We start from the raw sequence: 24,446 nt of genomic DNA on the forward strand, positions 1-24,446 counted from the left end.
GATGACACAGTCCAACTGCTGCTAATACTTACACTGCTAATATATATAAGAGCCCACTCCAACTTAATATGTCCAAGATCAACACACACACACACACACACACAGATGTCTGCTCCAAGGTAAGCTGCTAGCTAGCAAACATGAGCTAATTAGCGATTGTCTAGCTGTTGGATGAGGTAACCAAACCGGATTTAACAATTAGGGTTCCTGTCAACTAGTATTCTTACCACTACTAGTGCATTACTAGTCCATCAAACTGATGTTAATCATACCTTCTGTAAAATTAGCTAGGAGCTTAACATGCTACAGGGCTGTACAGTGCTAACAGCTAGCGTCACTGTAGCCCACATCAGCCGGCTATCGGCTTTACAGTCCATCAAAATTTCACATTAACTACTTATATAAATCGTCATGTTATGTTTCCAATTAATTAAGTGGTTTGAGACTAGATTCTAACTTCTTATCATGTTAAACCCTATTTTATACAGTCTATGGTTAAACCATATATCGTTGAATTAGCTTAGCGCTATCATTTAATGGATCAATCATCTAGCTGTTAAAAAATGGGCGCTGGGCGGGAAATTGGATGTCTCGAGCTAAGCCAAATAAATATCACTGTATCCACTATCGTTGATATCGCTTTTCGTATTTATTCAGTCCTTTACAGTTATTCACAGTACAGTAAAAAATACACGTGTAGCCTAGAGCACAGGCTGCATCAGTCTGTGTTATGGATGATATACCATCTGGGCACCAGTGACATGTTATGTACATATTTTCTAGAGTGTATTCTGGACATTTTCCATGGTTTTCTTGATAATAACCCAAATCGTTATCAAGAAAACCACGGAAAATGTCTAGATATCAGCTCTTAAATTAAACTCTTATGAGCTATTTTTGTTACTATTATATTTGTCCAAACAAATGTAACTTTAGTTGTACCAGGCATTAAAATGAACAAGAAAACAAGGGTGGTCAAATAATTTTTTTCCATGACTGTATATATGTTGAACATAACGTCCGAACAGGGCACTGTGAACCTTTATTTTAATCTTTGTAGCATTTTGTGAATGGGCTGCCTACCTCTGGGAGGTATTACTCCAAAAACACTCGCTAAACCCCAGAAACCTGAAACCTATGCACCTGGCGAGCATTCCCATTGGACTGAATAGGCTGAAAAGTAAAGTACCTGAAATTAAAGTATCTCAGATTTGTACTAAAGTACAGTAATTGAGCAAACAGTTACTTTCCACCATTGACTCTGGGATAAAAAAAGACAGATTTTTGCACCATTTACCAGAGAATGTGAATAAATGAATGTTTTAAGGTTATACATTCTGATTGATAAGATAGCAAATTGAAAATGAAGTGAAATTCCCCACTTCATATTCTGCGTATGGCTTTTTTGCAGAAAAGTTTTACATGTTACTTTCACCATCACAGTTTCTCAGAAAATAGGCATTAGGGTCGAGTGACAGAGAAAGGAGAAGAAGAGGAAATGGAGGAAACACGCTGCTGATTCTTAGAAAATAACTTGGTGTGAGTTGGAGGCTGTGCAGACATGAGTGTGTATAAAAGGAGAGAGTGGAGAAGGTTTCTGACACATCTGACCTCTGAAGATTAAAGGCTGATCCAAACAGACGCTCCTCTGTCTCTGCACCATGAAGACTCTGCCGACCCTCGTGCTCCTGACTCTGATCTGCTTCCTGGTTCACAGCTCTGCTGCAGGTCAGTCACTCTGCTCAATCAGGATGTATGACATCCATCACAGAGCTCAGTATATTCTGTATTTAGAGGTATTTAATGTGTGTCTATGTTCACAGGTTTGGTGGGTGTAAACCTGGTCACAGGTACTGGATGCTGTCTACACCACAATCGAACAATGATTCCTAAAGGACTGGTGAAACATGTTGGGATGTCCCCGGGTGACTGCAAACTCAAAGCAATCGTGTAAGTACACAATAGAACCAGAATATATGTGTTCACTTTAATCACAGCTGCTCCATGTTATCTGCCCTGTTAATGCATTGTGCATTGGAAAAAATTTAGAGAAGCCTACAAAGTTCTTATATTATATAAAGTTTCTGGCAGTAAAATTTCCTGGAGAGCAGTGATTCCCAACAGCAGTACATGAATATTGTTGTGTAGCAAAAAAAAAATAAAACTTGAATTTAACTTGGCAAATAAAGACTTTATATTTCCATATATTGACTCAGCTGTCATTCGAATAATGTGTTGCAGCTGAGAGTGCACTGTATTCATTTTTGCATGAAAATGCATGAAAGAATATTGTTGTCGTTTAAAAAAAAAAAGAAAAATATCGTATTGTACATTTTTTATAAAATAGTATTAAAAATATTCTAACAAACTTCTAAAATGTTTAAAAAGTTGTATGAAATAGGTAACAATAAACAGTGTAAAAATAGTAGGGGAAAAGATTGTTGCAAATTGTAAAAACTTTATGAAAATGTAGAGAATATTAAAAAGAAAAATCCAGTAAATGATACATTCAAATGAACACATCAGGAACTTGATGAAGGTTAATCTGATGGTGCAGGTGATGGTTCTAAACTAAATATATAATAAATGCATAAAGTAAAAATAAGTTTATAAATGAAAATGTTTTTGTTTTTAAAAAATAAAGAATGTGCTTTAAATAAAATGACCAGCACATTTTTTGCAGCAACACTATAGCCTCACCACCAGAGGACGCTGTTCAGCCATTCTTTGTTTGTGGCTGCCACTGTAAAAGTAGTTCTTAAGTGCTTGTACATTAATTATATATATATATATATATATATATTTACTTCTCTACATCTAAATTCTACAATAATTGTTAATTTTAGTTTAGTTTACGTACAGAAAATCAGTTTTTAAGTAAATTAAGTTTATAATAAAGTAATGCAAAAAAAATCCTTTGATAAATCCTCCTTTATGATGATTTCAATGGTAATCTGTTATTGGTTGAATTCAAATTGTGCTGTTTCTTATATCTCTTTGTGTTTCTAACAAAGAACAAACTTTTTCTTGCAGCTTCACGACTGTGTGTAACGTGACTCATTGCCTCGATCCTTCCATGTTGTGGGCGAAGAAGAGACTGGAGGAGTTTCAGAGTTCGTCTAAAGGTTTCAACCAGAAAGCGTGTACAGAGGTTAAAAAGCAGTGATCGTTATCAGTGTTACATATAGATTCTGTCCTTTATGTACACAAGAAAATGAATGACTGTTCCCTATGACTGACATTATGACCTGGGACAGTTTAATGTCAAATTCAGCATAAAAATGTGAATTTTTATTGTATTAATTAATATCTACTTCAAGATAATCCATGAATTAAATGTATCTTAATTTACTTTTTTAAAATTTTCATTTTTATTTCATTTTTCCCCCTAATAACTTACATCTCTTCACCAAATATATGCAGTATTTTGTTGTTATTAAGTTGTTTGATGCCTTTTTATTTTACTTTTCTTTGTTATTTCTTTTTAACAGAGAGGGTACATAAAAATAATTAGAAATAATTATTATTACATGACTGAATTCATATGAAGTGATGTATGTATGAAAGTTGAAAGTTTGACATGTATTTTGTTATTATTGTATAAAAGGTGCTGCCCCTTTCTCAATAAAAGCTTTGTTTTTTAATTTAGTGTTCTGTTTTTATTTTGAAAGTGACCTTCAGTCTGCTCACTAAAATGTTTAATATTTATACAAAATAAAACAATATCTATTTTTATATATCCTCTGTGTGAATACAACAGTGTTGGAAAGTCACTAAGTATATACTGTATAATATTGAGGTACTGTACTTGAGTATTGTGAGACTTTATACTTGTCATTTAAATCAATATAAAATAAACAAATGAATATATCTTTCTATTAAATCAAACCTGGAATAAAATATAAGGTAATAAATAAATATATAAATAAATGTAAATAAAAATGTATAAATGAGTCAATATAGTTCATGAAATTAATAAATTAAATTTTTTCTTTTTAATTTAAAATATTTAGGACTTTTTATAATTTCAGATTTATTTTATTTTAAAACAAATGTGGGATTATAAATGAAAATTCCCCTGATATAAATAAAAAACCTTCCTTATTTTTACAAATTAAAACCTATTTATTTATTCATCTATATTGCCTAATTCATATGTATTTATATACAAATTGTACTTAAATGTAGTCATTAAAGTACCACAAACACATTAATGAATAATAAAATAAAGAACCAGTGATATGCAGTGAACTGGAAACACTGACAGCACACGGTTTTTTATGAGGAGAAAATGTTGAATTCAGGACTTTAATAAAGTATTTCTACACTGTAGTATTTCTTTTTTCTCTTCAGTAAAACGTGTGAGGACTTCTTCCACCTCTGGAAGACAGAATCTGTGTTTTCGTTGCCGTGATGCAAATATGTGTGCAAATCTTTGAAATTTCCATAATTATGTAAATAAGTGAATTCTGTGTTGAGCGTCAGGAATAAAACCTGTTGAGGCAGAACTGCAGCAGGAGTCAGAGTTCATTCTGCTAATTTAAAAAAAAAATGGCCTTTTTAAAATTATGAGATTATAAAATAATTAAGTTGCTCTCACAAGAGTCCTTTGGTCCGAAACTCTCCCCTGATTTATCGTCTATTTCACTCTTAATTGATCACAATTTACTAAATGAACATCATGCTGTATTGAAGAAGACTTGAAGCTAACAATTGAGACCATAAACTCATTATGAGAATGTTTACTGAGGTCACAAATCAACTCGGAAGTAATTCTCCTAAAACTTTCTATTGCTACAAATACATGAAAGAATATTGTCGCAATATTGTTAAAAATAGTGTAAAATATTGTCAAAATATTGTAAAATATTTATAAATTAGTATGAAATAATATTGGAACAATATTGTAAAATATTTATAAATTAGTATGAAATAATATTGGAACAATTTTGTAAAATATTTATAAATAGTATAAACAAATATTGGAACAATGTATTTAAAATAATATAAAAATAGTATGAAAAATATTGTAGCAAAATTGTTACAAAGAATATTGTCCCAAAAAAGAAAATTATTGTAATAATGTAAAATAATTTTAAATTAGTATGAAATATAATTGGAACAATATTGTAAAATAAATTTATATGAACAAATATTGGACCAGTTTCTTTAAAATAGTATAAAAAATTGTATAAAAAAATATTGAAGCAAAATTGTTACAAAAATATTGTCACAAAAATTTAGAAAAATGTGTGAAAGAATATTGTAAATTATTCTTTTCATTATTGTAAATTAAAAGATATTGTAATGATATTGTAAAATATTTATAAATTGGTGTGAAAAAATATTGGAACAATATCTTTAAAATAGAATAAAAATATTTGGAAAAAATATTGTAGCAAAATTGTTACAAAAAATATTGTCACAAAAATATAATATTTATAAAACAGTATTAAAATATTCTAACAATATTCTAAACTGTTTTAAAAATTGTATTATCTAATAACTAATGCATAACTAATCGCTTTGTTCAAACTTGTTAATGTTGTGAATCAGTTTTGCCAGCAAAACCACTTGGTTAAGGTTAGGAAATAAGAACAAGGTTTGGCTTAAAAAACACTATATTTCCACACTTCAAAACTGAAACTGGATGACGTAAAGTTTTAAAATCTCATAATTTAACTGGTTGTATTTATTGACAAGGTTTTAAAAGGCCTCATTACCAGAGCCGGCCCCGTGGCCACTAGGGGGCCCCCAAGAGCAAAACAATATTTTTTATTTTATTTAAAAATGCCAAGATAAAGGTATGTTGTCTTGGTAATGGATTGTTTATCAAAGAGATTTGTGTAGCTGTTAATAGCAAATTAGCTAGTTGTTTTTGCATCCGGCTACTTTATATAGTTTGAGATTTGTTGTTTGCACAAATTGTTTGCTGCACATTGCTGTTGCAGTTTTTTGAAGCCAAAAATAATAAACCAGATGAAACTTTTACTAAAATATATATAATATAGGTTTTTTTTAAATATAATATTTTACCATTTGGAATGATGTGTAAATCAACCCTAGCTCGCTCTTCTTGTTGAATGTGCTACATTTTGAGATTAAAAACCATATTATGTGACACCCTGGACATCATTAATTCATTGGTATTATTTTTATTATTATTGCATTGGGCCACCCCCATTAATGTGTAAAGACATATCAGTTTGACAATAGGATCATGTGAACAACACTGACAGAGCCACAATGAGTTTATAGTAGGTGTGTGAATGATCAACAATCAATTATTAAATTATTTAATTATTATTTAATTAGAGGGACCCAAAATCGAATTCTGCTTAGGGCCCCATGGTGGCTCTGCTCATTACAAACAGATTGGGTAAGGTCCTCGGCCTGCTTGGCGGTCGGAGGACAGCCGGCGCTGCAGGTTGGAGCAAACAGGAACAAGTGACTGCTGCTGACGTTTCAAAGCCTCTTTTGTTTGGTGGTTTGACTGGACGCCATCGTGCCAACAAACAGTTTGAAGAAGTTCTTAAGACAGAAAGCTTCAAACACACTCCATCTGTCCCTCAGAGCACCAACAGCAGCTGTCAGTCTGTTCAGGCTGATGAATGTTCACTTTAATGCATTCATTAAAATCGTCATTCTGTGAGGGAGGAACATGTCAAAATCTGTCTTTAATCATCTAAGCAAAGAGTTTTAAGTGATCAGAAAAACACTGTGAAAATACGACAAAATCGCCAAAGTACATTTATTCAAGTACTGTATTTAACTGTCTGAAATAAATAGAGGCTGCAATTAACATATAAATAAATGTAAATAAAAATATTGACATTAGTCGCTTTAGTTTATTTGAATTAATTTAATTATTGTTTAATTAATTAATCAATTGTTCATTTTAAAAAAATGTTAATAAAACAAAATATAATTCAAATAAAAAAGTAGTCCTTTCAAAAATATATTTTAAAAAATGTTAAATGTATTTATTCCTTTAACTTTATTGATGAATTTATACACATTTATATATAAATTGTAATTAACTTGAGGATTTATATAGATAAATACATTTATATTTTTTCAATAAGATTTATTTATATATCTACATACATTTATATAGATAAATAATTTTATATATACTTTTTACTGCACTACATTGAACTGACCTTTAGTGTTAAAAAGGTTAAATTAACAGAATCTTAAAGGGCCGGTCAATTTTTTTATTTAGATTTTTATATAACCCTGTAACTTCCCAGTAGAGTTCCTTATGTATTTAAATTCAAAAGTTCACATTCACAGTAAACAGAACATAATTCAACTTTTGTGTATTTTTTATTTTTTTAAAAACCCAACACAACATATTGTAAACAAGCTGGCATTTAAAGGGTTAAAATTCAGAAAATGAATAAATGTTTGGTCGTTATGATCAGAACTGAAAATACTTAACACTGGAAAATAATATTAATGCATTATTTTATGGCAGTTTTAATGCATTATTGTCCTCAAAGTGGGAGTTTCTTTAAAGGGATGCAGAAGAGTTAAATAGTTAAATGGAGCTTTATGATCAGGAGCTTCAGTGTGAGAACAACTTAAATAACTTTAATGCACAGTGACCAAACCATCCATCCTCTTAGCCAGGTAAAAATAAAAGCAGAAGAGTTTATTATTATTTTAAAAGTTCCTGGAAGTTCAACAGACAGCGAGACAAGAGGAGCGACAAGAATCTGAACATTAAATACAAATCTCAAACACGGCTCACTTTCATTTTCATACATTGTTCAACATCCTGTAAGTTTAAAACGACTTTCATGTTGTGTAATCTATCACAGTGAAGATTTAACTTTGTGTGTTTGTGTCGATGAATCAGCTGCAGGTTAAAAATTTAAAGACAAACCCAAACACACAAAATCTGAGCGTTGGTGACATGAAAGCAGCAGATTTATGAGACGCGTGATCGAAAAACAAACAAACAAACAATCAAGTGATCAAGTGGGTGAAGTGAATTCTGTCTGTGCTTGTTTTCTTTATTGATGCCTTTCTGATTAATGTTTTATTTGAATTTATTTAATGTCACTGTATCCCAAATCGGACACAGTTCGGCTAAGATTCTGTCAAAATTTCACATTAATAATTATATTCAAAATAATAATGAATGATGATGTTATGCTTCCAATTATCCTTCCTATCTTTCGACCGGATATTGTTTTAACTGCGTAGGTTAGCCTCAGGTTTACCAGAGTCGGCTAAAGGATGCTAGTTGCTGAGTAGTTGACTTCTTTTAAATCTCAAGACAATTTTTACACACTTCCTTTTGTTTGATGTCTCCTTTTTTAAGCATCTTTTTACTGTTTTATTGTCTATATTGCTCCAACATATTTATTTACTTTTAAGCATTTTTTCTGACATCTTGTTTCATTTGTTGTCTGTCTGCTATGATTTTGCGTCTTCTTGCTTTCTGCTTTTGCTTGAAAAACACTTTGAGAACACTGTTTGTAAAGGTGTTATACAAATAAAGTTATTATTATTACATATAGTGAAGAGCGCTTTAAACACAAACGCACAAACATGGAATGTTGTGAAGCAACAGACAGAAATTACGAATAACTGACGATAAAAACGGCCATTTATTATATTACCTTTATATATAATAAACACTCTGTATATCCTCATTTTAAAACTAAAAAAATGTGCACAATAGTTTTAGATTATAGTTTATATCTTCTTACATTCAGCTGGAGTAAAGCTTTAGTATGTTTACTGATATGAAAAAGCTAAATATGAGCTGACAAGTATTAGATAGTTTGTTGGAAGCTTGATGTGTTAAAGCGTGAAGAGACGAGAACCTAAAGTGTTGAGAATATAACAGTCCTTCAGAGTCTAAATGTGCTTATATAAGACGAGTATGTTGTCAAGTGTCACTGTTTTTAACACGTAATCAGTGAATCAAAGAGTCCGACTGCTCTCTCCGCGTTAGAAAGCTGTCGGAGGCAGCGTGGGCTGATGACTCGTGTTTGACATCGGCCCGTCATTATCTTCCTTCGCCGCAGACGTGAACTCATTCGGTGACAAATCCACTTTGGACCAGCTCTCCTCCGACTCGGCGGCGATCTCCTCGCCTCTCTCCTCCTTCCAGAGCCGCTCGTACTCCTGCTTCAGCTCCTGGTACGAGCGGGAGAAGGTGTGGAAGATGGAGGTGGCGGGGAACGCCATGATGAGGATGCCGCTCAGGATGCTGGTGAGCGCCACGATCTGTCCCGGGATGCTGCGCGGCACCATGTCGCCGTACCCCACCGTTGTCATGGAGATGATGGCCCACCAGTAGGAGGCGGGGATGCTGCTGAAGCTGTGGTGGGGGTACGTGGCGGCGAACGGCGCCAGCTCGCTCTCCGCTAGATGCACCAGGGGGGAGAAGAGGGTCACAGCCACGCAGACGAACAGCAGCAGCAGGCCGAACTCCCGCATGCTGCGCTGCATGGTCAGTCCCAGCGTCTGCAGGCCCAGAGAGTGGCGGGCCAGCCGCATCACGTACAGGATCCGCAGCGCTCGCAGGAGCCGCAGGATCAGGCTCAGTTTGTCCAGGTAGCCTCTGCCGGCGCCCATGATGACGTCATCGTGCGCCCCGTCCCTGACGTCCACCACCAGGGACACGTAGTACGGCAGGATGGCGATGGCGTCGATGATGTTAAGGGGCCCGCGAGCGAAGGCCAGCTTGCTCTGAGCGTTGACGAAACGCAGCATGAACTCCAGAGTGAACCACGCCACACAGATGGACTCCACCACGAACATGCTCTGACACTTCTGGGAGCACTCGCCCTGCAGACACAAACAAACAAAGACATTACAAATAAACAAACAAACAAGGAACTAAACAAATCTCCCAACAGCTTTGTGTGTATTGTTGAGGTGAGTTAGCAGAAGGTTACCTCCTGTACTTCGGTGTCATGTTTCCATCAATCAATTTTGAAGATTCTCATGAGAAAAGCTTGATGGAAACACCAAGATTTGATAAAACGTTGAAGTTTTTATGCTTGAAAAGAGGAAAACGCTTAAGTTCTGACGTAGCAAACATTTAACTTTAGCTGTTTCCGCTCTGACATGAAAGAACAATTATAAGTCCAATTGAATCCAATTCCTGAAGACTTCCCTCAACTTTCTCTTCTTAGTGGCTGAAGTTGTCTGATCAGCCATCTCTTTTTTTTTTTGTTTTTCCTCTTGTGCACAATCTCTATTTCTTCTACTGTTTACTGATGGATTAGCCTACAATTAGCCTCCAAATTTTGCTTCAAACTTCGCTTTGACTTTAATGAAAACATGGCTATAGAGTAATCCTTTCTAAAATAATAGAATTAAAATAAAAAGTAGGTCCATCCCAAAGAATCCTTTTAACACACAGATGCCATTTGAAGGCCTGGCAGCTTTAGAGGGGAGGTGCCTGCAACATCTAACAGCTGAGAAAGGTCATTTAATGGAGATCACATCATCAGAAAAAAAGTCTCTGCTGAACACGTTGAAGTGGGTTATATATCTGTAGTAAAAAAGATGTAAGCTACATCGCAAGTTAGAAAACTGTCTTTTTCTGTTTTCTGTTTCTTTCTGTTAAGTCCCAGTTAACATTAGTCTCTATGGGACAGTTGGTTGGAGTTGCTGTCACATTCAGTCTCACTGAGCCAAATCTGTATGTCCCATTGATTCCAGAGTATGATGTCTGTGAACGGCACACATTTCTCTACAACCTGCCCCAAATTGATTTATGAAGAGTGAAAGTTGTGGGAACCACAGAAAAAAAGTCTCTCTCCTCTCTCCACTCTAGCTGTGACGTCATCCACTCTAGCTCCGAACATTCCGTCCAATACACACCCATTATAAACTCTGGCACGCTCTGAAAAAAGCACAAAACTTAAACTGTGATTTCATTTTTTTTTTTAAAAACGTTTGAGGGATCAAAAAGCCCATTTGGCCCAGTAAAGCCAAAAACCTTGTGACCTGTTCAAACTTTTAATCATTTTTCTATGTTAAAGTATAATGAACTGGCACAGCCCCAAAGTGTGGTGTTCCTTTCACCTCAGTTCCCATTATTTTCAATGGGAAATTTTGTTGCAATTTCTTTGCGAAGTTTCTTGTGATGGATGATGAAGAATAAGAAATAAGTTTCGCACTCGCATTAAAATAATTTTAATACATTTTAAATATGTAGTCAAACTGACGTGACAACTTTTCTACATGCAGGCCAATAAATTGTATTTTATTAAATATTTATCATTTCTTTAGCTGCATCAATTTAACGATTCTTTTAAATCTGTCTCTTTAAATCATTTAAACTTTAAGTTAAAATATTGCTCTTGTTTGTTCTTTTTCTCCATTTTAATGCATTACTCTGTTTCGCTGGGCCTTTGAGAATAAAATATTTTCACAGCAAATAAAAGTACCTTTATATCAGCAAAATACACAATTTCTGATGAATAAAAGCTTTCAATGCATTAAATATAAATTTCAAATATGCTGCAGATATTAAAGTGAACCTGCTCCACCCTTCACATTGTGTTATATTCTTTATTATCCCACCTGCGCAGTTTCTATTCAATCTGGAAAGTAAAAAGCTTTTTAAAATAGATTTTGTTTTGCACACAAGCTAATTCAACGTTTGTTTGGCCCTGAATGTTAAAAAAAAAAAAAACGTGTCTGTTGTAATGTGGATGATCCGTCATTTAAGTGTAGAAAGAAAATCAATTTCCATTTCAGTGACTCTGAAAGAAAACGAGACCTTCTTACTAGGAGTGCTTGTCACAACACTGAAGTACAAATATAACCCTGAAATTATGACCTTAAAAAACTGAACATATTGAAGCTCTTTATGTTTACTGACAAGAAAAGATTGAAGGTTTCATTAGATGTTAAAGTCGATACTCACAACTCTGAGAAATGATTTTTATACGTGAGGGAAGAAATATTCAGGAAATGACGCTGAACTTGATGTGAACTTTCTGTTTTCCAACATGTTCACAGCTTAATACATAATTTACTTTCTACATCTGACTTCTGAAGCAAACAACATGTGGGCAGCTGATGAAAATAAGAAGTACATTTAATTAACTGTACAGTATAATATCGTAGCTGACCTGCTGATATTTAAGAGAGATTTTGGATCTATTTTGTCTGTTTTACTCATTTTAATTCAATGGAATCAAGTAATTCTAACATAATATATATATATATATTTCTATAATGAAATCAAATAGAGATAAATAGAGTATATACAATTAAATCTAACCATAGCTAATATAATTTATATGATTTGCATTAATAAAACATCTAATCTTAAATTTGCTTTGTCAGGTTTACTTAATTCAATAAAAATTTCCATCCAATTGAGTCAACTAAATATAACATATACCAAAAAAAGTACCATTTTTGTATTTGAATCAAATAAAACTGAAATGGATAGACTATATATATATATATATAGACTATCCATTTCAGTTGCTGTTAATACATTCTGTTTATGTATGTGAGCAACCAAATAAAGTTAAATCCTTTTAATTGGACTGAAAAAACCCCCATTATAAATACACAGAATGAAATAACTGAAAATACAAAAACTTGATTTTTTAAATGTATTTTAAATGTGTTTTTTGTTCCGGCTACACATTTCTATCCAATTGAAAATATTTAACTTTAACCATTTTTTAACATCAAATAATGATTTAAAACCAAACCAAACGACCTAAAATGACAGAAAATCTTCTCTTTAAGATGAAGCTGTTCAACAAACATTTTTAATAACTTTTTTTCTGACTCTGATTGTTTGCAATACTTTAAGTTAATTTTGATGCTGATACTTTTAACTTTATTGGATGTTTACTTGTAGTGAAGTTATTTCACAGTGTCTAGCAGCAAAGGAAATAACCTTAACGATCTATTTTCAACTTGAAATTTGATGACTTTTCCTAGAATGACTCAAACATGAGAAACAGTTAAACCTTGCCTTTGTTCAAATTTCCATGAAAGCTGAACACCAACAGGGTACAAATATGGTCAAAAAACATAAAAACAATGCATGCACGCTAAAAAATAATATTTGCAGTCTGATGTTATATTTTGTCATATAAACCTGTATTAAGTCTAACCAGCTACACCAAAATACGTTTTTTTCAATATGTAGCTTAGGAAAATATATATTTATTTGAGTCTTCTTGGACATAAAGGTAGCAGATGTTTCAGCGGTCGTAGCAAAAAACAAGACGCTGTTTTTGTCTGAAGTAAAGCAGCTTTTGTTGAACAAACAAACAGATTTTCCTTCTTTGACAACGCTGAGCTCTCATTTATCTTCAGCATTATTTGCTTGTCAGACAGGAGGCCAACAAACATCTCCAGCTGTCTGCCAGACTACAAACTAAACACCAGTTTCCAGAAATTAAAAGGAATTTTGGCTTCGCTTTGGAAACACGACTGGAGACGTTTGTTCAGTCCAACACGAATCAATAACAAAAAAAAACCTGTCTTGTGTCTGAGCTCCTGAACTGATCACGTCCGCGCTTTGATTTTCTCGTGCCCTGATTACTGCTGCCGACAGCACGTACATCAGGGAGAATCAATCCGCCGTCTGCGGCTTGGAGACATAATCACAAGGCCTGATTCAGGCTCTTTACTCTGACAGTTAGTTATACAATCAATCCTGCAGCCCGTCTGCGTCTGGTAACTCCAACAACAAGCAGGAATCTGTCATTAAACAGTCACTGTGACAAAAGCAATTTTCAGCTCCTCACCCCCACAACCAAGCTTTACAAATAACCCTCCAAATAGACTTTCTGCTGTTTCTGTCTGCTGCACAACTGGACTTCAGTTTAGTCTTGTGCCGTGTTTTGAAAAGTTACTAGGACTGACGTAGTAAGATGTGACTTTCAGACTGTTCTTACAACATATTTAAATGTATATTAAGTGATTTTTTGGCCACTTGGGGGCAGCACAACAACCTGTAAATACAGCATTTACATATTCCTCTCTAATAAAGCTTATATGGCAAATGTGTTATCAAATAGTCACCTAATTACACATCTAGTCAACAGAAAGCAACATTAGGATTAATTTGTAGTTGTATTTTAATTTGATGTTCTTTTCTTTCTCGGCTCCCTCATCCACTCGCATGGCTTCTCCTATCAGCTAATCTTTTCCCCAGTCTGAAACACAGGCAGCAGCACGTATCTCTGCATGTCTGGCCGACATCTCCCAGTGGATGTCCTCGCACCACCTCAAACTCAACCTGGGAAAGACTGAGCTACTCTACGTCCCAGGGAAGGGCTCTCCCACCACTGACCTCCACATCACTGTCCAGAACACAGTGGTTGTCTCCACAGAAACCGCCAAAAACCTTGGCGTGACTCTTGACAAACAACTGTCCCTCACTGCAAACATCACCGCCACTACCAGATCTTGCAGATTCTTGCTGCATAACATCAGGAGAATCCGCCCGTTTCTCACTCAGAAGGCAGCTCAGGTCCTGGTCCAGGCACTGGTCATCTCACGCCTGGACTACTGCAACTCCCTCATGGCAGGTCTGCCTGCCAAAGCCATCCGACCTCTGCAGCTCATCCAGAATGCAGCTGCTCGATTGGTCTTCAATCTTCCCAAATTTTCACACACAACACCCCTCCTCCGCTCCCTCCACTGGTTACCGGTGGCTGATACGATTCAAGACTCTAGCTCTGGCGTACTCTGCTGCTAATGGTTCAGGTCCTACTTACATCCAGGACCTTGTCAAACTCTACACCCCTGCCCGTCCTCTCCGCTCTGCATCAGCCAAACAGCTGGCGACTCCCACCCAGCGTGGGTCAACTCGCCTCAAAACCTCATCCAGACTTTTCTCTGTCTTGGCTCCCAAATGGTGGAACGAGCTCCCCACTGACATCAGGACCTCAGACAGCCTGTACATCTTCCGCCGCAGGCTGAAGACCTATCTCTTCCAACAATACCTCGGTTAAGTCATGGTCACCTAACATATACATTTTTTTTTAATGCTCTTCTTCTTTTCTCTTCTTCTCTTCTTTTCTTCTTCAACATATAGCACTCCTGTAGCGATGACAGTTGGCTCTTAATGTTCTGTACTTACTTGATTCTTGTGGTCTAAGTCTAGTACCATCAGGTTGAATGCACTTATTGTAAGTCGCTTTGGACCAAAGCATCAGCTAAATGACATGTAATGTAAAAAAATTTAATGTTTTAGCTTTTGCTTTGACCAACTCCTGAGAAAACAGTTTACTCTTTACCTGCAAAATGCTTCGTTTTCTTCACCAACAAATTTTCTAATAATGTCCTTTGTTTGTTGCTTTTAAGTACTTTTTTGCTGTAAGCAGCTGTTTGTGTCAGTAATGACACTGATGAGAGCGGTTGGAGCAATTGGAAAAGTTGCGGGCCAGACAACAAAAACAAAGAGCTGAAAAACACCAATACATTTCACATAGAAGAATATCTTTGTTTCCCTTTAACTCTCATCAACCCTGTTATTGTATTCTGGTTAAAGTTAAAGTTTAAAAATTTCATAAATATCATACAGTTAACCCAGGTCTTTTTATGGGAATAGTCAGTTGTTATGGATGCCTTGTCCTATCCTGACCTTTGACCTCTTCCCCAACAGTAATCTATTTGGAGATGGCAATTATTGGATGTCAGAGCTCTGTCACCCTGATCTGACTTTAAAATTAGGAAAAAAATCGTTTTGTTGAAGCTCTCTCATTTTAACCTAACTTTAGACCTCTTTCCTAATCTTAACCTTTAAGGAGATGGCATTAGTTATGATGGCTATTAATTTCCTAACCCTGAAATGTTTGATAATGATTTTTTTATAATATCATTACTAATCAAGTGTTTTCTAAAGTTCAAAAAGTGCTTTATATTGCAATTTATAGGACTTATTCTTAATACTTTAAATTCACAACTGATAAACTCTGCAGACTTTGGCTGTAACAAGTGGTTATTTGAGTTACTGTTGAACCAGTCTGGCCATTCTCCTCTGGCATCAACAAGCATCAGGGCTCATTGGATATTTTCTCTTTTTCAGACCATTTTCTATAAAGCCTAGAGATGGTTGTTACTTAAATCACCTTTCTTCCCCATTCTGATGCTCGCTTTGAACTTCAGCAGCTTGTCTTCACCATGTCTACATGCCTAAATGAGTTGCTGCCATGTGATTGGCTGACTAGATATTTGAGTTAATGAGCTGTTGCGCAGCTGTATGAATGAGTGTATGGTTGAGAGTTCAAAAAGAGTGACTCTTATCTGGACGAAGATCTGTAACAATGCAACTTCAAGAGCCTCAGTCATAGTTATAGTCCACTAACCAAGGCGGGTCAACTGAACCCTAAGAACATTGGACTTATAGAGCTAAATGGACCTGCAGAATACTTTAACATTTATTTTCACTAGATCCCTGGTTGACAGGTTCATAGGAGAAAGCGGAGTGCATCAGAAAATGCAGAGAAGACTCCCCAAAACTGTCTGACCTGCAAGACGTACAGTGAATTTATTGCATGATAGACCAGATTTTTGCCTGATATAGGTCCAGCACCCGAAACAATACAAAAAATACAGCATTTAACAGTGTACAGGAGTCTTTTCTGTATTTTATTTACAAACTTTGAGAACACTTTGAGAAAATATGGCTGTCAGCTTTATACATACCCTTGTCTCTTCATCTCTGAGGTCCGGCATGGTGCTGATGCAGAGGCTGATGACGGTGACCATCACCATAACAACCGAGAGGCAGGCAAACATCTTCCCCGCCAACCCGGACTGAGGGTTTTCCACCACTTCTCGCAGGATCCAGGTGATTTTGCGGTAGCCCTTTACAACTTCTGTGTTGGTTTTCTTCAGTATCAGCCTCTTCTGCCTCCACTCCTCTTCTTTGCGCTCTCGCTCGGCCACCTCCTCCACACGGGTAATCATGCGGCGCCGGCAGCAGCGCTCCATGTGGCCCGGATCCACACCCCAGTAGTCAAGCTCATCGTGCAGCGACACGGCGCACAGTTCTCGAAGCAGGCGCAGCTTCCCTGCAGCCAGGAAGTTGAGGATGACCCTGAAGGCGGTCGGGTTCCGGTCGAAGAAGTACTCCTGGCACGTCTCGTCGTAGTCGTCGCAGAGTCGTGCGATCTCCTCGGGCGTGGTGCAGAAGCGCAGACGCCCCAGGCGGCTCTGGGGGAACTGCTCCAAGGTGCTCCAGGGGAAGGTGTAGCGGTTGCCCCCGACATTGATGAGAACCTGCAGGGTATGGTCGACCACGTAGGACGCCTTGGGGTCACGGAGCAGCTGGGCGCGCTGGAAGTAAACGCCCTTGATGGTCTCAGTCTCTGGGATCTCAGTGAAGAAACGGTCGAGGCTGCTGTCATCGCTGCTGATGGAGTAGGTGCTGAAGTCGTGATTGGCATTGCTGATGATGGGCATGCTGGCGTCAGGATGTGAGATGGGATGGAAGAAGTATCTGTATGTCTGGTTGACGGGAGGTTAGGAGGAGGATCCACGGAGAAGCTGTGATGATAAAAAATATTTTTTTAAAGAGTTTTTAATGCTTTCAAGTCTCAATACAAACTGACATTTCATATGGAGTGCCACAAGGGTCTTTCCTGGATCTCCTATATTTTTGTAATTTACCAATACAAACCATCATAAATTGACTTCCATAAATATGCAGATGACACCTAACTCTATATATCTGTTGATCCTAAATGACTGAATACTCAATTTAAGATTGACCCAAAATATCCACAAACTAATTTAGAACTAACTAATTCAGAATATAAAGAGAAATATTTAAACTTTTTTTGCAGTTGTATGTTGCATTTTATAGAAGTCTATTTTATCATTTTTTGGGCTGCAGGGGATTTTTTTTTGTTGCAGTACCACAGTTGACCACTGATGCTAATTGGCAGTAGTGCTGACTCGCTAAACTGTATCCAGGTCCATTAATACATCCATGCTTTTGTGTTGATCGACTTATTGATTGACAAATTATTTAAAAGTGTAATATGTAACATTTTTTCACAAGAAAATGTCTAAAAACAAAACACCTATGTCATGTATTTTGACTAGTTGTGTTCTCACATTATTCTAAATGTTTTTAACAATTTTCAAGCCAGAGAAATTTGTCGTTTAATCGAGACCCCACTCTGTATCTGTCGCCTGCCAATGGTGTCATATCCCCTATTTACAGTTTTTAAGCCACATTTTTATGATACACTTTTTAGATCTTGGTCATTTTTTTTTAAAGTTTTTAGTCATCAGATGTCTGGATCTTGAATTATCAGAGAAACACGTTGAATAAATGTTACTTGCAGCAACTCCATTGGAGAAACACAGATTTTTAACATGCATTATTCAGTGTTTTTTACTGGTTTGAATCAGTTGGTTTGGGGTTTTTTTTGGAGAAGAGGAGATACTCTCTGTGGTAAAAATCTCCTGAATGAAGAACACTGAAGGAAATCAATCGCACCATAGCTCTGTATTTTGGAATTGTTTTGATCAAGAAACCAGGGGCCTCATGTATCAAACAGTGCGTAGCTTTCATACTGAAAGATGGCGTACTCCCAAAACTAGGAAAGTACGTACGCAAACTCACCTCCACATGTATCAAACTGTTCTTACGCCAGGTTCAGCGCACCTTTCCTTGATACATCCCAACCTGCGTGGAACTGAGCGCACATGCACGAGCCACCAGCCACGCCCCGGCTCCTCCCCAAAATGAATACGCAAATGACATGCAAATGACTATAAATCGCCGGCATGCCCGCTGATTATCGACAAAACAACGACAAATCAACTTACTGCCACTGCGCGCGAGGTGGACGTGGTGATCTCCGGTGTGGAGGCAGGAAAAATTAGCTTTTTAGTGCCTCAGGTGTGGGATCAGCAACAAGGTGTCACTGTGGCTGTTAACGCAGCCGGATCAGAGAGCTGCACCATGACAGAAGGGTCCCTCCACACACGCTCCTTCTAAACGCCACCGTTATTGAACGAGGTCAGAGCCGTTAGAGCTGCCAGTGCGTAATGCGTGCCAATATCATTTTTACGCATCAGTTTATAAGCCACACTTAACTTGTTGTCCCAATTAAACATCACATATGGGATCAAATATGCACCACACCTGACTTATTCTGAAGGATTTCCCACACACGTTTTTTCTCCGGAGAGAGGGATCTGTGCGTCATGGATCGCTGTTCACCTGCAGCGTTAACATTAAACCAAAGGAGAAACGGTCGGCGATCGGGACTTTGACACAGTAATTAAGGCAGGTTATCTGTGAAAAATGTGTGCGCTCCATAATCAGAATCACAAGTACTTTATTGGATATTCGGTATATATAAAAATAGTGGAAATAGCAGAATATATAGACTTAAGAAAATATACAATCTTAACATCAAAACATATAGACTTCAACATACTATCATTGCACAAGTAAGCAGCACTACGCAGGTGAAGTCTAAAATATGAAAATAGATGAAAAAAAAAACATCTATACCCTCATATTTAGAACGGGTTATTGATGGTGGAAAACGGCATTTTCCTTCCATTTTCCGAGAGCTATGAACTATAAAAATAATGTCAGTTGTGTGTAGTATGAGTTTAGACATGAAAGACGTTTTAAATAGAGCATAAAAGACAGTAGTTTCTGCCAAACAAAAGTTTGCGGTGCCACCGCACATTCTCACGGCACCTCGATAGGTTGCGGAGCGGTCCGCACATTCTCACGGCAAGTTCACTTTTCATACATGTGGCGTGTGCGGAAAAAACAGCGTACGCAATGTTTTTTTGCGTACGCAGCGTTGATACATGAGGCCCCAGATGACCACATCACATCCATTCCTGTGTTCCTGTGATTGTTTGGTAAAATAGAGGGAAAAAAATCACAATTCCCTGGAAAAAGAAAAGATCTTAGCAGCCCACTTTCAGTCCTGACACCCTTCTGAGTTGACTTCACACTAAATTCACACTTCGATTTGATTCGCGACTCTCACACGTCTGCTGAGTGACCTTAAAAGCTCTCACCAGCTCTGGTGTGGCGACGTGGTGTAAATGAGCTAGAGAGGTTAAAATATCTTGAGATCGACCTTCAGACGAAACATCTGTTTCAACCTAGCACCTAGCACTACTACAAAAAAAATGTATGATTGTAAACATCTGCTAACATGTTTAAACACAGTGTGACGGCAGATTAATTTACATAAAAACTAGATATTTTTTATTTTGTATGTTTCACTGTCAGCAGCTTCCATTGGTGAGACTTTCAACCAAAGAACCATTTCCATTAAACTTCCTAAATAATTTTCTGTGGATTATTATGGAGTTATCGTTCAATAACATTTATCTATAAAATATGTTGTTTTTTTTTCATTTTTGGTTTCCAGTGTTTGTGAATTTATTTTCATTTCAAGATCAAAAAGCTTGAGATTTCTGAAAACATCCCCTATAATTTGTAAATACTTGACATCAAACCAACCTGTATCAAGAAACCTGAGCTGATTTTGAGCTGTTTATCGAAGAAAGTTTGAATCGAGGGCAGCTGAACTTGTTTGAAGATAAGAAAGTATCTTCCAAGTATCTACATCAAAGTCCAGTTGCCCTCGATTCAACCCCTTATGGATACTCACGACATATTCTCATATATACTGAATGTCTGGGGTTTAGTGTTCTTTTACACACAGTACATGAACCCTTTAACTCTTTTATACAGAATATTTTGCATATTTTACATTGAGTGGAAGTGTATCCAATCAATCAATGACAGACAAAGAATACTTGATGTGTTTGATTGATCTGATTTGATTGCAGTAATTCAATGTTTTTTGGTTCTGTGAAAACGAGTGGTTCTGTACAAGTAAAGAGATGATATTTATCGTTTCTTCTAGGTTTCATAAGAGAGAAGAGTTGAAGGAAAAGTCAGACCATGTCTACAGTGAACACAGACGAACAAAGACCTGCAGGTACACTCCCACTCAGGTTTTCAGGGCTTCACACCTAGCCGGTTCGGTTCAGTGAAGACAAACTCAGGTCTGTTTGTGAGAACAGTTAATTTGGACTGATGTGAAAGCTGTCAATCAAACCCTCGGTTTACAGCTCAAACAGCCAAACAGAGAGTCTCTGTCCTCTGCCAAACACTTTGTTTGTTGTGTGAAAGCAAACGAGCCAACCAACCGCAGGATTTAGTGACAGCAGAAATGTGATTCTAGCATGATTTCAAAAGCAACAGTTAACTGTTCTGCTCTGTAAAATACAAAACAGTCAAGGATTTCCATTCTCCTGCCCCGAAGACAGGAATTAAAGCCAAAAAAGGAGATGCTGCTGTAGAGTTTTTTATTGCTGAGAGCACCACTAAATAAACTAGTAGTCCCTATTGTGTTTGGTTGGAGGCAGACATATTTAAGATTGATATCTGAAAACATAGACAAATAAAAATAAACCTATATGTCTGGATACCACTAGAGATAACTCTTTACTTCAATATGAATAGATTGAGGTTTATATTCTGGCAGCTTGTCCAGTTTGTAACGGCTGGACCATCGGTGCAGAACCGCCCCACACAGGACCAGAAATCAGACTCGGCTGCAGGAAATCACTCGTCAGTCAGCGAGAGGAGACCGTGACAAGCAGCTAAAGTTCCCCGCTGACATCACCAACACCTTCATACTGAGACCTGACATCGTCCTGTGGTCGGCAACCGAGAAGCGTGTCATGTTAGTGGAGCTGACAGCAACATGGGAAGGATCATCCAGGAAACGAGAAAGGGAAAAGATAAACTAGTGGCAGGAAACACTAGAGAGCAACAACTGATCCGGAGGAAGATGGCACTTTCTGAGAGACACTGGCAAAAAAAGTCTTTTGAAGTTTTTGGCCCTGGCTTTGAAAAGGAGACGAGCTGGAGGATCTGAGAAACCACACAGTGGAACCACAGGGGACGTCCCTGACTGCTGCCCCACCGTCCTGAAAGCTTCTGGGATTAAAGCGGTGAAACATCAATGAAGGAAGGCTTCCAGCTGATACTGAGGCGCCTGCTGAGGTGCGACAGGCAGAAATACCTTGCAGGTCTTCAATCTGTCACCAAACTAGGCCTATTTTACTGCTTGTTAGTGTTGCCGTGCCAGACAATCGCAGAACTTCACCTTCCTAACGACCGCTATCAATCCTGAGCCCCTTATATCGTGTCAATGTCCTCGGCACACTGTCCTCCGTGATGAAACAAAGTGGACTTAATGCGGTTCACTTGGTAACACGAAAAGAGCTTTTCAAAACATTGAAATGGAAGTTTGGGGCTTCAGGGTTTTTAAATAAGTGCAGTATTGTAACATGTTGTACGTGTTGTACTTTAAGCTTAACCTGTGGCATTTAAAGTACTTTGAGTTAATTATACTATTTATTTTTTTGTTTTTTACCCAGTTCATTATTTTGCAGGCTAGGGAGAAATTACAGAACAGTACGTAGCTGACAAAGCTGTTTTTGAGACACTCCTCAGCAAATAAAGAGCCATATAAGTCAACTGTGCAAGCTGCTTATCACAAGCGGCAAACCCTGGTTGAAAGCGCCTTGAAACCTGTATTCTGTCTAATGTCCAGCAGGGGGCGACTCAACTGGCTGCAAACAAGGTAAATTTCTATGAAAGTCAATTGAAATATGACCCTACTTCAGACTTGATTTGTGACCTCAGTAAACATTCTCATAATAAGTTTATGGTCTCAATCATTAGTTTTAAGTGTTCTTCAACACAGCATGATGTTCATTTAGTGAATTATGATCCATTTAGAGAAAAAATAGATGATAAATAGGGGAAGATTGAGGACGGAGCTATGTTGCAATTAAAAGGTTGCTATTGCAGTATTTTTACCCTTTTAGTGTATTTCAGAGCTAACTGGAACATTTTGGTTGATTAGAAACATCTTGTTCAGTGTTCAGTTGGACTAAAAGACTCAGTTGGCTGTTCATTTAGAAGAATGATTGTTCCTTGTTAACTAAGCTAGCTGATGACGCTGTGTAGCATTATTCTGGCTCCTGATCTGTTCTCTGCATGTAAGAAAGTCCTCAAAATCAAAGTCCTGAACCAACAGGTGACTTCACAGTGACTACGTCCACTATTTTTGTCTAGTCTGTGGTAAAAACCCATAGATGCGGCGCCCCCTAGTCAAACAAACAGAAGACACAGAAAGCACTTAGCACTTAGGTACACAAGCTAACTTACTGTATGTGCATAAATAACTAAAGTAACATGACAAATATACTTATTTGAACCCAAACCATGATCTTTTCCTATACCTAACCAAGTAGTTCTGGTGCCTAAACCTGACAAAACTGCATCCATTTTGCAACGCTAACCATGTCTTAAAAAGTAATTGTCCTCCCCAAAAAACAGACCCCCAAAAATCAAGTAAAAGTATATGAGTATATTCAGGAAAATTAAAAAGTATAAAAATGTCCCTGCAGACTGTGACTGTTCTACAATTAGATATTATGTCATTAGATTAGTATTACTCATGCATTAAGCAGGATTTTACTGTCGGAGTTGGTTGAGGTAGAGATCATTTTTATTTTCCACTCTGCATTAATCTGCTGATTATTTTATCCATTAACTGATTGACCTTTTTGTTTGTAAAAAAAACAGTGGGAAATGGATCCAAAAGTGACACCTAACCTCAACATTATTCACAACAAATTGCAATTATTAACATTACTCAAAGGAAAAGCAGAATATTTACATTGAAAACAGAAATTAGAGCAGCAGCAGCTAAATGAAGAGACACCCTGTTATTTAACTAATGTCGCTAAAGTTTGATTAAAAGCGTTTCCGGTTTGCCTAAATAAAAAAATAAAAGTTGGAATAAAACATATAATGTCTTCACTCACCTTACAGGGCACAGGTGCGCTGTCTCAGCTCTTTAACGTCTCTGTTATTCGTCCCGTGCATTTTCTCATCTGTTGCTTTAATGGAGGAGCTGCTCACTAATTAAGCCATAATTGCTCTTATTGTTATTATTGTGATGATGAAGCTGATAAAGCAGCAGCAGCAGCAGAGTATTTAACAGTTTATAGATCCACTCTGAAGTTTGCAGGCTGGCCGTGTGTCTGTGCAGCATCAGCGGGCTGCACACGTCGCCTCTCCGCCAGCTCTGGAGTTGAATAAATTAAATTAAAATGATTTATTTCCTCTCAGCTCGTCGCTACGCCGCCGCTGCTGGCTCCGACCGGAGAGAAGAACCGCGGTTATCTAACGGCGCTGCCCTCCTGAAACCTGCCGCTGTATTCCTCTGTGTCTGACAGCAGGACCATCCTCCTCCTCCTCCTCCTCCTCTTCCTCCTCCTCCACCTCTCTCCACCCTGCTCCCTCCCTCCCTCCACCTCCAGCTCTTCTTCTACACTGTAAAAAACGACGTTAAGGCGAATTAAATCAGAATATAGTGGAGGAAATACTCAGACCTGTTACT

At 37.2% G+C, this 24,446-nt stretch overlaps 2 protein-coding genes across 3 annotated transcripts; one reads left to right on the top strand and one right to left on the bottom strand.

The window, feature by feature from the left end:
- The first annotated feature begins 1,449 nt into the window (after positions 1-1,449).
- Positions 1,450-3,616, top strand: LOC131991131 (C-C motif chemokine 17-like). 2 transcript variants are annotated; one of them, XM_059356452.1, is made up of 4 exons: positions 1,450-1,539; positions 1,620-1,728; positions 1,824-1,950; positions 3,034-3,616. In XM_059356452.1, the coding sequence occupies exons 2-4, from the start codon at positions 1,662-1,664 to the stop codon at positions 3,164-3,166; spliced, it is 327 nt and encodes a 108-aa protein (XP_059212435.1). In that variant the 5' UTR covers positions 1,450-1,539; positions 1,620-1,661; the 3' UTR covers positions 3,167-3,616. The 2 variants fall into 2 exon arrangements, with proteins under 2 accessions (XP_059212435.1, XP_059212426.1); XM_059356443.1 differs by having other exon boundaries at positions 1,456-1,728.
- A 4,020-nt stretch (positions 3,617-7,636) lies between these two features.
- On the bottom strand, positions 7,637-24,205 carry LOC131958819 (potassium voltage-gated channel subfamily G member 4-like). Its single transcript, XM_059323970.1, has 3 exons — positions 23,869-24,205; positions 16,669-17,511; positions 7,637-9,810 (listed from the first exon to the last, which is right to left on the bottom strand). Exons 2-3 carry the CDS (start codon positions 17,425-17,427, stop codon positions 8,968-8,970), a joined length of 1,602 nt encoding a protein of 533 aa, XP_059179953.1. The 5' UTR covers positions 17,428-17,511; positions 23,869-24,205; the 3' UTR covers positions 7,637-8,967.
- Positions 24,206-24,446: the final 241 nt, after the last annotated feature.

This window comes from Centropristis striata, chromosome 2, assembly GCF_030273125.1.
Source record: "Centropristis striata isolate RG_2023a ecotype Rhode Island chromosome 2, C.striata_1.0, whole genome shotgun sequence".
NCBI lineage: Eukaryota > Metazoa > Chordata > Actinopteri > Perciformes > Serranidae > Centropristis > Centropristis striata.